This window comes from Lotus japonicus, chromosome 1 (genome assembly GCF_012489685.1).
Source record: "Lotus japonicus ecotype B-129 chromosome 1, LjGifu_v1.2".
Taxonomy (NCBI): domain Eukaryota; kingdom Viridiplantae; phylum Streptophyta; class Magnoliopsida; order Fabales; family Fabaceae; genus Lotus; species Lotus japonicus.
In genome coordinates, this window is record NC_080041.1 from 7,957,700 (window position 1) to 7,970,492 (window position 12,793).

Below are 12,793 nucleotides of genomic sequence, written 5' to 3' on the forward strand. Positions count from 1 at the left end.
AGTAGACTTTTGTTATGTGAAGCAACAGCAGTTGTGATGAGAAAGTGCTTTTATCTACTTGGAATTGAACCTGTTTACAAGTTATGACCTATCTCAAGTAACGATTTAAATGAAATGCACAGATGTAGAAAACTTGTTATTGACCGATCAATTTACGGTTTAATGGTTAATTATTACTGAATGGTGACAATTTTTAATGTTATATAATCTGTTAAATATTAAATTAATATGAACTGTACAGATATCTTGAGTTTATTAGAATTTTACATTTAAGGAGCAAACATTGGCAGTTATTTTATAAATGCAAGTTTTACTTGTTATGATTTATGAAGTTTACTTGTCAAGTTGAGCTACCACAGGAGCTCTCAGACATCAATGTATTCCCTTCTAAATTTCAAATGAATACCAACTTATAATCCTATACACATGATATAAATGACAAAGAATGACATTAGAAAAGAAAATTAAGAAGGAAAAGTACAAGCCAGAAACCCTTTGTTTACAAAAAACTGGTGTTTGTCTTTGCACCCAAATTTCTTCACCATCTGAGCCTAGTACTTACAGCTCTGACCAAATCTGTGCCCATCTATTTGATATAAATACAATATAAAACCATAAATTTATCTTCTCATTTTTAGGTGAAGACAAATGAATGGTTTTATATTATTTTTTTATCATCATTCACAACCTCTCCAGAGCAATTTATCAGCTCCCTTGTACTATTAAAAGGACTAGACTAGTAGCGTGTTTGGATCCACTTCTCTCTCATTAGTATCAATTCTGAAACTCAGAAGATACTCACAGAAGTCTCTACCCAACTTCAAGAGTTACCAAACATGCACTAAAAAGTTTGGCAAATCATTAATGACTTTATCTTTTCATGTACAGTTGCCCCATCTAGTGACTTGTATGCTGAATACAAAGCAGTGAATCTGCAACTCCACAAGGATTCCTGCAATTATCCTTCTATTGTTGTTTCCATACTGTGAGCTTGTGATTTTGATTGCTCATCTTGAGATTCAGAATTCTAATGACCACTTTGAGATTGAGAACTCAGATGACCATTTTGAGATTGAGAATTTAATCGATGGTGATTAGTCTTAGCATCCTGAATGGCTTGTCTAAGTTCTGTGAACATCTTGACAGAAGATCCAGACAAGCTATTCAATTGACCGAGAAATCGAATCAAGCTTGCTCGAAACCGATCAAAACCTGGAGCCCAATCCTCTGAGATTTCATTTCTCAACAAACCATCAGCTGATTCTTCCTGGTTCTTATCTTGACGCGGTAAGAATCGCGCAGTATCAGCTGCTAAACTCTTAATGGAATCCGCAACATCCTTGTCCGGTAACGTACCGAGCTTTTCCAACCAGACGTCACAGGTTGCATATATTGGAGGGCCACAATATCTAAGAATTTCAGATTGCGGCCTCCTTTTTCTCCTGGATGATTTTTGTTGAAGAAGAACACATTTGTTAAGCCAACCACTTAAAGCCTCCAGATAGGATTTCTGAGCTCCAATCAACTTGGTAAAGCTTGATTGTAGGGAGTGGAGTTCATTTTCAAGATAGGCAGTGATCTGCCTACGTAATTCGGAATGCATGGTGAATCTAGCATGGCTGTTGTTATATGATGCTGACATAATCTGAAACTGAAGCTTGTGGCACTCATACATCACTTCCCACATCCGATTTAACCTGCCATCAAAGCATGGCAGAAACAAATGAAATACAAAATGCAAGAAGTTCAAATTAATCAACACAAGTACATGTGTGAATCATACATCTCAATGACTAAGGAAACATAAGATGCTTTCTGATCCAAATCCATTTAACTGGAATTCTAAGACTGACAATAACAATAAAACATCAGCAAGTCACAAAATAGAAAACCAACAATCTTCACAACCAAAGTTAAACTTGAAACTAAACTGTCAATACATTGAACTACAAGGTCACTCCTAATTTAGAAAAAAGGTTTCTGAAGTCTAGACACCTTAACAGAAAACCTTATAAGATTATATGTGAGGAAAACCCCTATGTGGAGTCAAGATGCATGATTTGGTGAGTTCAAAGAGTCATGCTAGTGAGTTCTGAACCAAAAGGTGGTTTTCTACACATTAAAAAATGGATAAGAATTTGAAGAGGTTCCTTGCATTTTGCCCATAAAAATGGATAAGAATTTGAAACAAGGGTGTCCTTCAGTTACTGAAGTCTATCTAGAATGACTTCCACAAAAGCTACACGGTTCAGTAATTAAACTTTGAGTGTTGACTTCTTTTATCCCACTCTGGGTGTGTAATGTACTATTAAGCCAATATTTGTCAACACGAAACAGACGCTCATAAATTAAACAGGAAAAACCTATAGAGTCATAGTATCATACCCTTCAATCAACTCCTCAAGCTGTGGCTGAAGCTCTCTGTCCCGTAACTCCTCAATCCTCTTTGATATAGTGTCTATCCTGTGAATTGAAACTCTAATTCTTGAGTGCAGATCCTTGACTGCAGCACGTGTTTTATCAACTGTCGAGGTCTTTTCTCCTTTCGATTCCAGGTTCCTTAAGATTTTACATTTCATGTCATATTCCTTTCTGACAATCTCACTAGCCTATAATTCGCAGAAATAAACAATAATATTAGCTAAAAGACAGAGATATGCTCATATTCTTCTTTAAAATACTTAACTGTCAACAGAATAATCAAAGATCCAAAACAAGACTTCTGCATCAAAATGTAGCATGCATATAACCCACAACGGGCGATGTTATTATTGATAAGAAATACATCGTACCTTCACTTCATCATAGAGCTTCCTTTCCCAAGCATATAGCCTATCCAAGGTTGATGCATGGCTTCCAGATATCATACAGGAATGATCAAAGAGATTAGTAGTAGGTTCTTCTAAATTGTCCATTAAGCTTGCATCCAAAGGGTTTTTTGATGAGGAGGATCGAGACGAAGCCGTCCTATGCCAAGTTAAGTACTTAACCGAGTTTTGAGCAGGTTCTGGGAAGATGTAAAGAAACAATAAAATAAAGTTAGATATTGAATTCCAAAACAACTTTCAACAAAAAGGAATGAGTATCCAAATTATAAAATGTTAGATATGGTGCAGTTCTTGTAAGACAAGCTTCACAACCAGATGACTGATATAATCTTCAAATTTGAGTTTCATTGTAAATTTGTAATGGAAGGCTTGAGAATGCTATTACTATGTTGCAGTATTTAGAAAGGAAGTAAAAATGAATTGTAAAATAACTATAAAAGGATAATCAGTTACATCTTATAAAATCCAATTCTATATATCCAGAACATTCAATAATTCTCAAGCAAAAGCAAACATTAGCTTGAATTCTTAATATGATTTGCATCAAGCCTTCTGGGGCAAGTGTTTACTCATTAGGAATACCATCAGCAAACAGAACTAACAAGAAGATTGGTTCAAACAACCAGGTCGTCAATGTCTAGGGAACATGAAAAAACAACAATAAACAGGACTCAGAAATTACCTTCTGGAACTTGACTTGGGTCGTCTCCACATGAGAAACATGCCTTAAAAATCAAGGACACCACAGAACCATCTATTACAAGTATGAAATCTCTGGTTAGAACTTTAAAGCATCTCATTTGAAATAAATCAAACAGTAATGAATGAAAAGAAACTTCCCAAAGCCTCTTCGAAACAAAAAATGAAACTTGTTTTCAAACCCCAAGAATATAGACACCAAGAAGATATTTGATAAAACATGTGCCATCATCTCAGTTTTAGGGCACTCATGCAGAAACTGTCTATAGCTTATAGGGCATATTCCTTTCTATTTTTGGCCAAGTTTTCACAAACTGTGGTAGAAAACACAACTTTTCATAGAAAATCTCACCATTGTATATGATTTACACATTACTAAAAACTGCTAATATTTAATATTCCTCATATATAACTGACACAAAGAGAACAAGAAAGAAGAGAGCCAGGGAGATTACTTTCTTTTGCCGGGAATATTGGACGAAAGTGAAATTTATTTGCTTCAAGCATCCTTGGGACCTCTTTACCAGATTCTGAAGCTTTAACAAATAGGAGCTCAATATCTTTCATGCTGGAAAAGAAATTCTTAGGGGTGACTTTATTTTCACCATGATTTTCTTTCTCCATTGATTTACTAGTTTCAGGTGGAGGCAAATCTACCACAGGTTCTGTCTTTGAAGGGGTTAAATTAAGAGAGTTTCCCTTCTCCTCATTTACCATCTCAACTTCAGAAGCTGAATCCATTGTTGGAAACTTATTTGTGGCAGGTGAAACTTTTTCCTGAAAATGGTTATTAGCTCTACTTAGATTTTCAAATCTTTGAACTAGAGTTTCAGCACTAGGCTCCTCATCAAATTCATCTTCAGAATCTTCAGAGCCTTCAACCTTCTCTTCATCATCTTCCAACTCAGGAATTCCTTCCTCCTCCCTCAGTCTTTTCATATCATCAGCATGCCCCATATATTGGGGCATGCCCTTCCCTTCTTGAGAAGAAAATTGATGGTCAATAGGATGAAAAAGACCAAAGAAATCCCAATGAGGATCTCCAGCAGGAAGAGAAGAGTCTTCAAATGCTGCTCCTCTTTCATACATTCCATGAGCACCTGATGATGTTACTGTTTCTATAACAGCCACAGGTGGTTTTTCTTCAATCTTTCTAGAAGAAATGCTTGTAAGCTTCATGTGATTTGCTTGGAACTTACTAGAACTTGGAGGAGAGGGAGCTGGAGAGAATGTTCCCCTTTCAGATTCAGCTGCAGCATCTAGGTGTTGTGACACAAATGGTGAAGAATGGGACAGTGTCTTATCAGTTAAAGCAAGTGTCCCTGGTGTTGTTGCATTAGTGTATGAGGAATTAGACTCAATTGGTCCTTCAGGTTCTGTGAATTTTCTCAGAGCTGTTCCTGTGCTTTTCAGTGATTGTATATATGAAACATGAGCAGCTGCAAGTGAGCATCGTCCATCAAGTGCTTGCCTAACAAACTTCTTCCTCACACGGCAAAGCTGCAGTGCCTTGTCATCCTCCATTTTGGAACTTGAAGCCCCCATTATCCCCAAATTTAGGTTTTCCCTTTATGGAAATCCTTGACCTGGAATTCTATCTGCAAGTTCATTCAGTATCAAAAGTTAGCATGTCTGACTCAGCTTCTCTTTCCTCAGAATCAATTCTGGAATCCAGAAGCTAAGCTACTTTCCAATTATACAAGAATTTCCAATCATGGACATAGTAAACATAACAATTAATAAGCCTATCTATCAACATTTGCCACATGAAAAATACAGATCACAAGTGCCTTATTTACATACACACAAAGTCAGAAACCAGATTGTATATGCAATGCAACACATTATAAAAGGCACTAGCACCAAGTTCAGAATTGGTGGGGATGAGAATAATGGTCACATCACATCACTATGAAATGTCACCATCAATTTTCATCTGGACACACAAACAAACAAACAGGTGAAATGCATCTAAGGAACATTCTGAAGAAAACAATGTTGGTGAAATCATTATCACTGCAGCAAACAGCACCAACATTTTCTGAAGGAAAACCAGCTCAAACTTCAAAACAACAAAAGAAAGAGAACAATGGCAGTAAGGTAGTTGAAACAAAACCCAATAGGAGCATATATAGTGCTTAGAAATGCAGAAACAATGAAATTTAACATAGATAAGGCAAGTTTCAGTGAAGGGGTAGCTATCTAAGCTAAAAATTGGTTGCTGAAAAATTGATTTTTCACTAATTAGAAGAAAAAAAATGGATCAAACCCAAAAACAGTTAAGTAGGAGGAACAAGGAGAATACCCAAAAAGCAAAATTCACAGTGAAGCAGCAAGAAAGAAAGAAGAATGAGAATGGAATTTGGAAAAGTTAAGAAATTTGGTGGGTACCGAGGTTGCAGCTGAGTGACTGAGAGCTTAGATTTCAGAGAAGACCCATGTTAGAGAATCATTGACAGAAATGGGATTTGGAGAAAAGAAGAGATTTTGTTCAGAGAAGAGAGAGAAAGTGGAAGAGAGAGAGAGAAGGAAAGAATCTCATGACACCATTGCTGGCTGCATCCATGCAAAAGAAACATAGGAAGACAGACATCTCAGTGTGGACATGGAGCCCACTTCCACATTGGTCCACTTTAGCCGAAAGTGGAGAGTGAGGATCACGCGCTAAGAGCATTCAATAAAAGAGAAGAAAACAAAATGTACTATTAGCTTTCTTGTTAGAGCATCTAATTTCAATTATTCACCTTCCATATATGTGTCTAAAATTTAGGTGGATTTACTCCTTCACCTTAAATTTAAATGTTGAGTGAAAGTAAAGTAATGATCGAACGGACGAATCCAATCAATCACCTAGAATGGGGATTTTTAGTTTTCGGGAACGGGTGAATGCTTCAGACAACGATTGCGGCTGGACTTCGAGTTCCTTATTTCACGCGACTTTGATTCTTTTGGGATTATACTTGCGAAGATACTCTAATGCCCAATCAATATGGGTAGAGAAGAGAGTATCTGAAGGTTAGATTCAAGTAGTTGGAGGAGTTGAGGTAATGACAACGTCGCTGGTGGTTAAAGGTTCAACGCACGTTGAATTCGACCATTGGATGACATGGAGATTAAGCGAATCAAATGAATTATAGAGAAACAAACATTCTGCTAGGACCAAAATTCTTTCACAAACTAAAAATACAGCTCTCGCTAACAAGTAGTCTAATTCATTATTATTATGAGAACTACTTTCACTAAATATGTAATGCATATTATATATTCTAATGCTAGGGAGAGTAACCATAAAAAACACATAAGGCAGGCATTAATAAAAATGTAAGCTTGATGATATATGTGTAAAAAAGAAATAGGTACTGTAAAGCATAAATAAGTTTTTATTTTTATTTATTACAAATATCCACATTGTACTAAAATTAGCTCTCTGGCTGAATTTTTTTTTCTATTTACAATACTCAAAATGATACGTTATTTAAAGGAACTCAGAATCTCAGATATGTACACTTATGAAAATTATACGTATAAAAAAATAGATAGAACAAATAAAATGCTGTAAAGGATACCAAAAAAGAATTTGGGAAAAAGGGAAAGAAAAGGTGTGAGCATTGTGGATGACACCCTCTATGCTGTGGACATGTGATTTGCTTTTGGCTTGATGACCTTTTTTCAGTCTTGCCTTCAATCGATGCTTAACTCAACTTTTCCTTTGATAATTCTCTGTAAGTACTTTCAATATTCCAATGATACTATGAGCGTTTGGTTAAGCTAGAAAGGTGGCTTTATGGCATAATTTTTTACAATTATTATTTCAAGTATACAAAAGTATTGAACAGTTTCTTCATATTTTTATTGAACTTTTAATTGATTAATTTAAGAGTTGATTCTAAATCAAAGCGCCAACTAATCAATACTCAGCATTCGTCAAGTGAACAAATAGAACGAAACATAGACAAAACAAAACAAAATATTCCAATGATACCTCTTTGATTCCTTAATAAGTAGCTTCTGTACAGAAAAAAAAAAGAACAAAGTAATATGAATGTTTTACAACTTTCACATAGTAAACTGAGTGCACACCAACTCTTAATATACCGATAGTGAGTTTGAATTGGCGGTAGACACAATTCAAAGCACAACAACTCCATGAGCTACATTGTGTAGCTTCTTCCTAAAAGTGATTATAAGACTGAAAACCACACAACCAAACATGTTACAAGATGATCAACTCTCTACATAGAAACATTTTTTTATAGAAGATACAAATAAACAATACAAGGCCAACCCTCAAAAGCTCCTAGTTAAAAGATATTCATATATCTCACAAGGAAATGAGCTTCCTATGGATGTGCTCTCCAACTGAACCAACTTTTCCGTGGTCATGATCATGATCATGATGATGGAAAATTAGGGTCAAAACTCCAACTAAACACAGTACTGAACCAACAAGAAGTTTGTCATATCGCTCCACCCAATGAAACTTCAGCTGACTCGCCCCATAAAATGACAATGCTACTAGCGAAGTCATCACAGATATTGTGCTGCAAATGCAATGTGTGAATCTTAGTAACAGTTGCAAATATTCAAATAAAACTTTCACAAACTTAATTGGCATCTAAAACAAAACTAGCATCAACCAAGAGTAAGCGCATGTGTTTGAAAATCTTTCTACAATTGATTCTAAAGCCAAAATCAATTATGGGGTTCTGGGAGTAGTTTCTGTATGCCATAATTGATTCTAGAGAAAAATAATCTGATACAAACAGGTTATAACAAGAAATCCTAGGCTTCAAAGATTATCCATCTGTAGAAAATTACTACTAAACATCATTCATAATTCAAATTTCAAATAGAAGACAATCAGGAAATGTTCTATCAACCAACAAGAATTTTGCAAGCACAGTACAGGTATCTAGCTGGATTGTTAATCCTCTCTGGCTTCTCAAATTCTTAAAGAAGTTTGTGGTACCACAGAAACAGAGGGAATTATAAGCAAACCTAGATCCACCACATATGAACTTGAAAGCAGAAGCAAATTTTGGCATTAGAAGAAGAAGCACGAAAAAGCAGGGATAAAAAAAATACTAATGTTCAATGCAATTAGCTAATACCTGAATAGCAGCACTATGATCGCGAGCACCATCATGGAAGATGAACTTCCCACAGCAAGAAATACTGGAAGTGTTGTAGCACAAGGAGACAATGCTGGAACAAGAATAAGCCCAGCTACAGCCATTTTCTCCATGGGTTGGTTGTGTGAATGGCTATGGCCGCCTTTTCCCATAAAAAACAATAGGACATAACTACCACCGAGAAAGACGAGCAAAAGTGAAGCAAGCTTATGCACTGTTTCTTCACCAGCAATGGTGTTTGCCATAGTAATTGCAGTTATACCAAGCAGTGAAGTGGATATTACGTGCAAAATTGCTCCAAGTGCAGCTGCATGAAGAAAGTATATGAAGTTAAAAAGCTCAAGTAAGAGGATCTTAGAGCAATGTTCTGAAGATATGCCTTCTAACTTGCAAGATTAAGTGACATCAAACAACACAAGATGTGCTGAAAAAGGTTTAATAATATCCATAAATGCCATAGTTGAATTGATAGTGTAAGAAGCAATGAAATGACACCACTACCTAATAGATTCATCAATAAATTTTCCTAGATGAAAATCAAATTTAAGGATGTTTCAACATGGGAAAGTCCTTTAAAAAGCAAACTTATGAAGCTTACATATATAAAGCTTTTTCTTTCTAAATAAAACAATAAATTTAAGTAAAACCATCTTATGTTCAGATATTAGATGAATTTGGGGGTTGAAAAGCCATTTTCAGTTCTGATATCTATGCCAAATCCTTCCACATGTAAAAAGGCTTATTTCAGACCATTTACAAGCAATGATCCAGCATTAATTGCAACTTGGACAAAATTTAAAAAAAAATAACATGCCATGCCTATCATTGGTCTATAAACATTATACACGGTTTCCATCACATATAAAACATTCACAACGAAAATATACTAGCTAACACCAATCTTTGCAATATTGACGTGCATGACTGTTGCTATATAATTAGAATGATAGGTGGATGAGTTCAATTTATATTTAACTACTCAAGTACTTGCACTATGCTACACTCTTCTACATTTTTCCACTGAAGTGATGCCTTGGACTATGCATGAAATTTTAATGCTAGAACAAAAGAACTGGATGTTCAATAGCTGTTTCTTTTTCAGAAAATATGAATTCCACAATGTCACTAAGAGTAACAAATTTATTCTCAAGAATAAATCAATACACATGATAGGATCCCACATTATCATCAATTTGAGTAGTTCGAAAAACAAGTACCACACTGCCAACTATCAACTAAAAGCTTCAATATTTTCAAAAACCATAATAACCTTTCCATTTAACAGATGTTCAAAAAGCAAGGTGTTTAACTTAAGAATTTGGTGTGCTCAGGGTTCGTGGAAACTAATTCTCCAAATAGAATACATACAGCTGCATAGATTAGACCAAACTAATTCTCCAAATACAATCCATACAGCTGCATACAATTCCATCAGATTAATTATTTGGCAGTTAACATCTGACTCTATTGTTGCATGAAGACATATACCCAAGAAACATTACTGACAGAATTTAAATAGAGATGATTGCACCAAGGTTACAAAAGTTCATTTAGATTTGAAAACACACTCCATTAACCAACCTTTAACTTTTTCCTTCCAGAATGTTTCAAAAACCTTCTACAATTGATTCTAAAGCCATAATCAATAATTAGAAGAAGCTTTCGTGAGTAGCTTCTCTCTTTACAGAATTGATTCTTATGAAAAAGAAGTTGATATAAACATGCTATAAGACAATAACAAAGACAAAAAGTGTGCGTATAGAGAGTGTAGGGAGAGAAGAAGAAACAAAGAAAGATAGCAGTTCAGCAAAATGTAAGTAACACTGAATTTCAAGCTTAGAAAGAAGCCAATTCATTTATAATGATAAATACTTATCTTCTAATTCATTTTACTTGTATTCAAGCAAGTACCTCCTACAACAGAACAATGCTGAAGAAAATCTAAACCCCCTAAACCCTTGTGAAGATTATTCACACACATATACACCAACCAAGCAAGCACCATAAAACTTAGTCAAAGAAAAAACCAATACCAAAATGAACAAGCAAAATCATCACTGATTTAACTCCACACAAGTTGAAGCTGATCAAGTTGCAAACAAACAAAAAATCTAATTTTGCTGTTACCAAGCAAGATTAAGCAGAATAGAGAAAAGGGTAACTGAGAATAAATGGAATGGAATTGAATTGAAATGAAAAGCACGTACTGACGAGGAGGGTTCTGGAGAGAGTCCATTTCTGGGCACGACCCACGATGGAGAAAGGAAGCCAGTGTGTAGGAATGAAGGAATGCAGGATCGACACGGTGGCGATTCCTCCGATTGTGGACAGATCTTCGGCGGTGAAACCTGCCATTGATTACCCACCGGCAACCAAAAAATCGGAACTTGATGGCTAAGATTATGAATGGGAACTTCGCGAAAGCGAATTCTGCTACAGAATCCAAAAGGGTAAGTAGATTCCCATAAATTTCGAGAGAATGTCTGATATGGAAGGAGGGGGTGAAGATCAAAGCTGGGTAAAATGGAGAAAAATCACATAACAATTACGATAATAAGTAAATAACCATTTTATTATATTTAATTATTTATGCTAATTTATCAATTCATTTTTGTAAAATTACTAAATAGATACTACTCCCAAACATTTGACAATTTATCTCCATAAGAAAATACTTATGGGTGTGGGACAGAAATAATTAAGATAGGTTGTTGTAGCAACAGGTTAGTTGGTAAAAAAAAAAAAACAGGTTGCTTAACCTAGGAAGAGGTCGGGTGCATGAGTTATATAATAGAATGGATTCGCATATCTCATCGTCGTTGAACTAGTTTGATTCACCACATCACTTAGCTAGTTGTAATTGAGTAGGTAGTTCTTCTGTTTGCCTTTCAGCCGGCTAGATATATGATCTATTCTCAGTCTCCCTGTGGAACTTGGACTCTCAAATCATTTGCTACTTGGGTGGTGGCGAACAATGAATGTACTCACTATACAGATCCTTTAAGGTATTCTTGGGTTTTTAGGACATGTTGAACATGTCGTGACAACCCATCAAAACGGGTCAAGTAGTTTGATTTTATAAATCCACTAACCCACTTTGACATGTCTGCGTAACCCACCGAAAAGCAAATTGATGGTGGGGTAAGGCGGTTTAGCTAATTGGGTTGATTATTTTCTTGTTTACTTTCAAAATTTTATATTTTTTCATTGTCAATAGTATTTTTAAATATTTTTATTTTTAAACTATTTTAGATGGGGTCAACCCGTCAATTCGCCTAATGACTCATAATTCATATTTTTTATTTTTTAGCGGGCTACCCATCAACCTGATGTAAAACAAGGCGAAGTGCATTGTCCAACACACTTTTCAAATATAGGGCGAGTCAAGTTGACGTATTTTTAACGGGTTGACCCATTTTCCACTTATAATTGACAAGATATTTATATTTGAGCACATACTTCAAATCACAATAACTTCATAAGCTAAATTTTATTTTTTTTGGTCAAGGTGGTTGTTCCGGTATAAACCACAGACTAGAGGCTAACCAGTTTGAGAGCAAGCGAAGTAAACAAAGTAAACGAAAATGCGTGAAAAATGATAGGTCCCTGCCGCTTGGGCGGTCCTTTTTTATTTATAGCTTGGGTTTTGGTCCGGCTGGACCATGGGTTGCCCGGCCCATTTGATACATAAGTTTTAGTCAACCCAATTACTTCGTCTCTACCAGACCACAAGCCCTCAAGACACTGAGACTTTGTGTAAGGCGAAAGTGTCTTTGATAAGCCCTCAGCTATTTACATCACATAAAATGTCAATAAAGGCGTATAAATTCAAATACTTATAAACCTTAACAAACACATAATGAACATCATCTTTGCGTGTTGAATCAACTTGTCACATCCACTCAGCTGTCACTTCATATGCCCTTACCGTGGCAGATTTCAAAGCCATTATTGCTTTTCCTGCCATAAATACATCAAGTAGATATCCTGCATATTTTTTGGAACTTGGTGCTACAACAGTATCATGCGTTTTAAAACTCCATTAATACAATCATCAAAATGGAAGTAAATGCAATAAAGCTGTTATTGAATGTATAAGCGAAAAGTTGTATCTTTTCTCGAAACGTCAACAAT

At 35.5% G+C, this 12,793-nt stretch overlaps 2 protein-coding genes across 3 annotated transcripts; both read right to left on the minus strand.

Annotated features, from left to right (window-relative positions):
* Nucleotides 1-427: 427 nt before the first annotated feature.
* On the minus strand, nt 428-6,096 carry LOC130733376 (protein ROLLING AND ERECT LEAF 2-like). Of its 2 annotated transcripts, none has more exons than XM_057585533.1 (6): nt 5,919-6,096; nt 3,983-5,125; nt 3,511-3,582; nt 2,793-3,007; nt 2,386-2,609; nt 428-1,697 (listed from the first exon to the last, which is right to left on the minus strand). In XM_057585533.1, exons 2-6 carry the CDS (start codon nt 5,070-5,072, stop codon nt 1,028-1,030), a joined length of 2,271 nt encoding a protein of 756 aa, XP_057441516.1. In that variant the 5' UTR covers nt 5,073-5,125; nt 5,919-6,096; the 3' UTR covers nt 428-1,027. The 2 variants fall into 2 exon arrangements, with proteins under 2 accessions (XP_057441516.1, XP_057441517.1); XM_057585534.1 differs by having other exon boundaries at nt 5,833-6,096.
* Nucleotides 6,097-7,495: 1,399 nt separating this feature from the next.
* Nucleotides 7,496-11,193, minus strand: LOC130733377 (uncharacterized). Its single transcript, XM_057585535.1, has 3 exons — nt 10,867-11,193; nt 8,639-8,966; nt 7,496-8,068 (listed from the first exon to the last, which is right to left on the minus strand). The coding sequence occupies exons 1-3, from the start codon at nt 11,012-11,014 to the stop codon at nt 7,849-7,851; spliced, it is 696 nt and encodes a 231-aa protein (XP_057441518.1). The 5' UTR covers nt 11,015-11,193; the 3' UTR covers nt 7,496-7,848.
* Nucleotides 11,194-12,793: the final 1,600 nt, after the last annotated feature.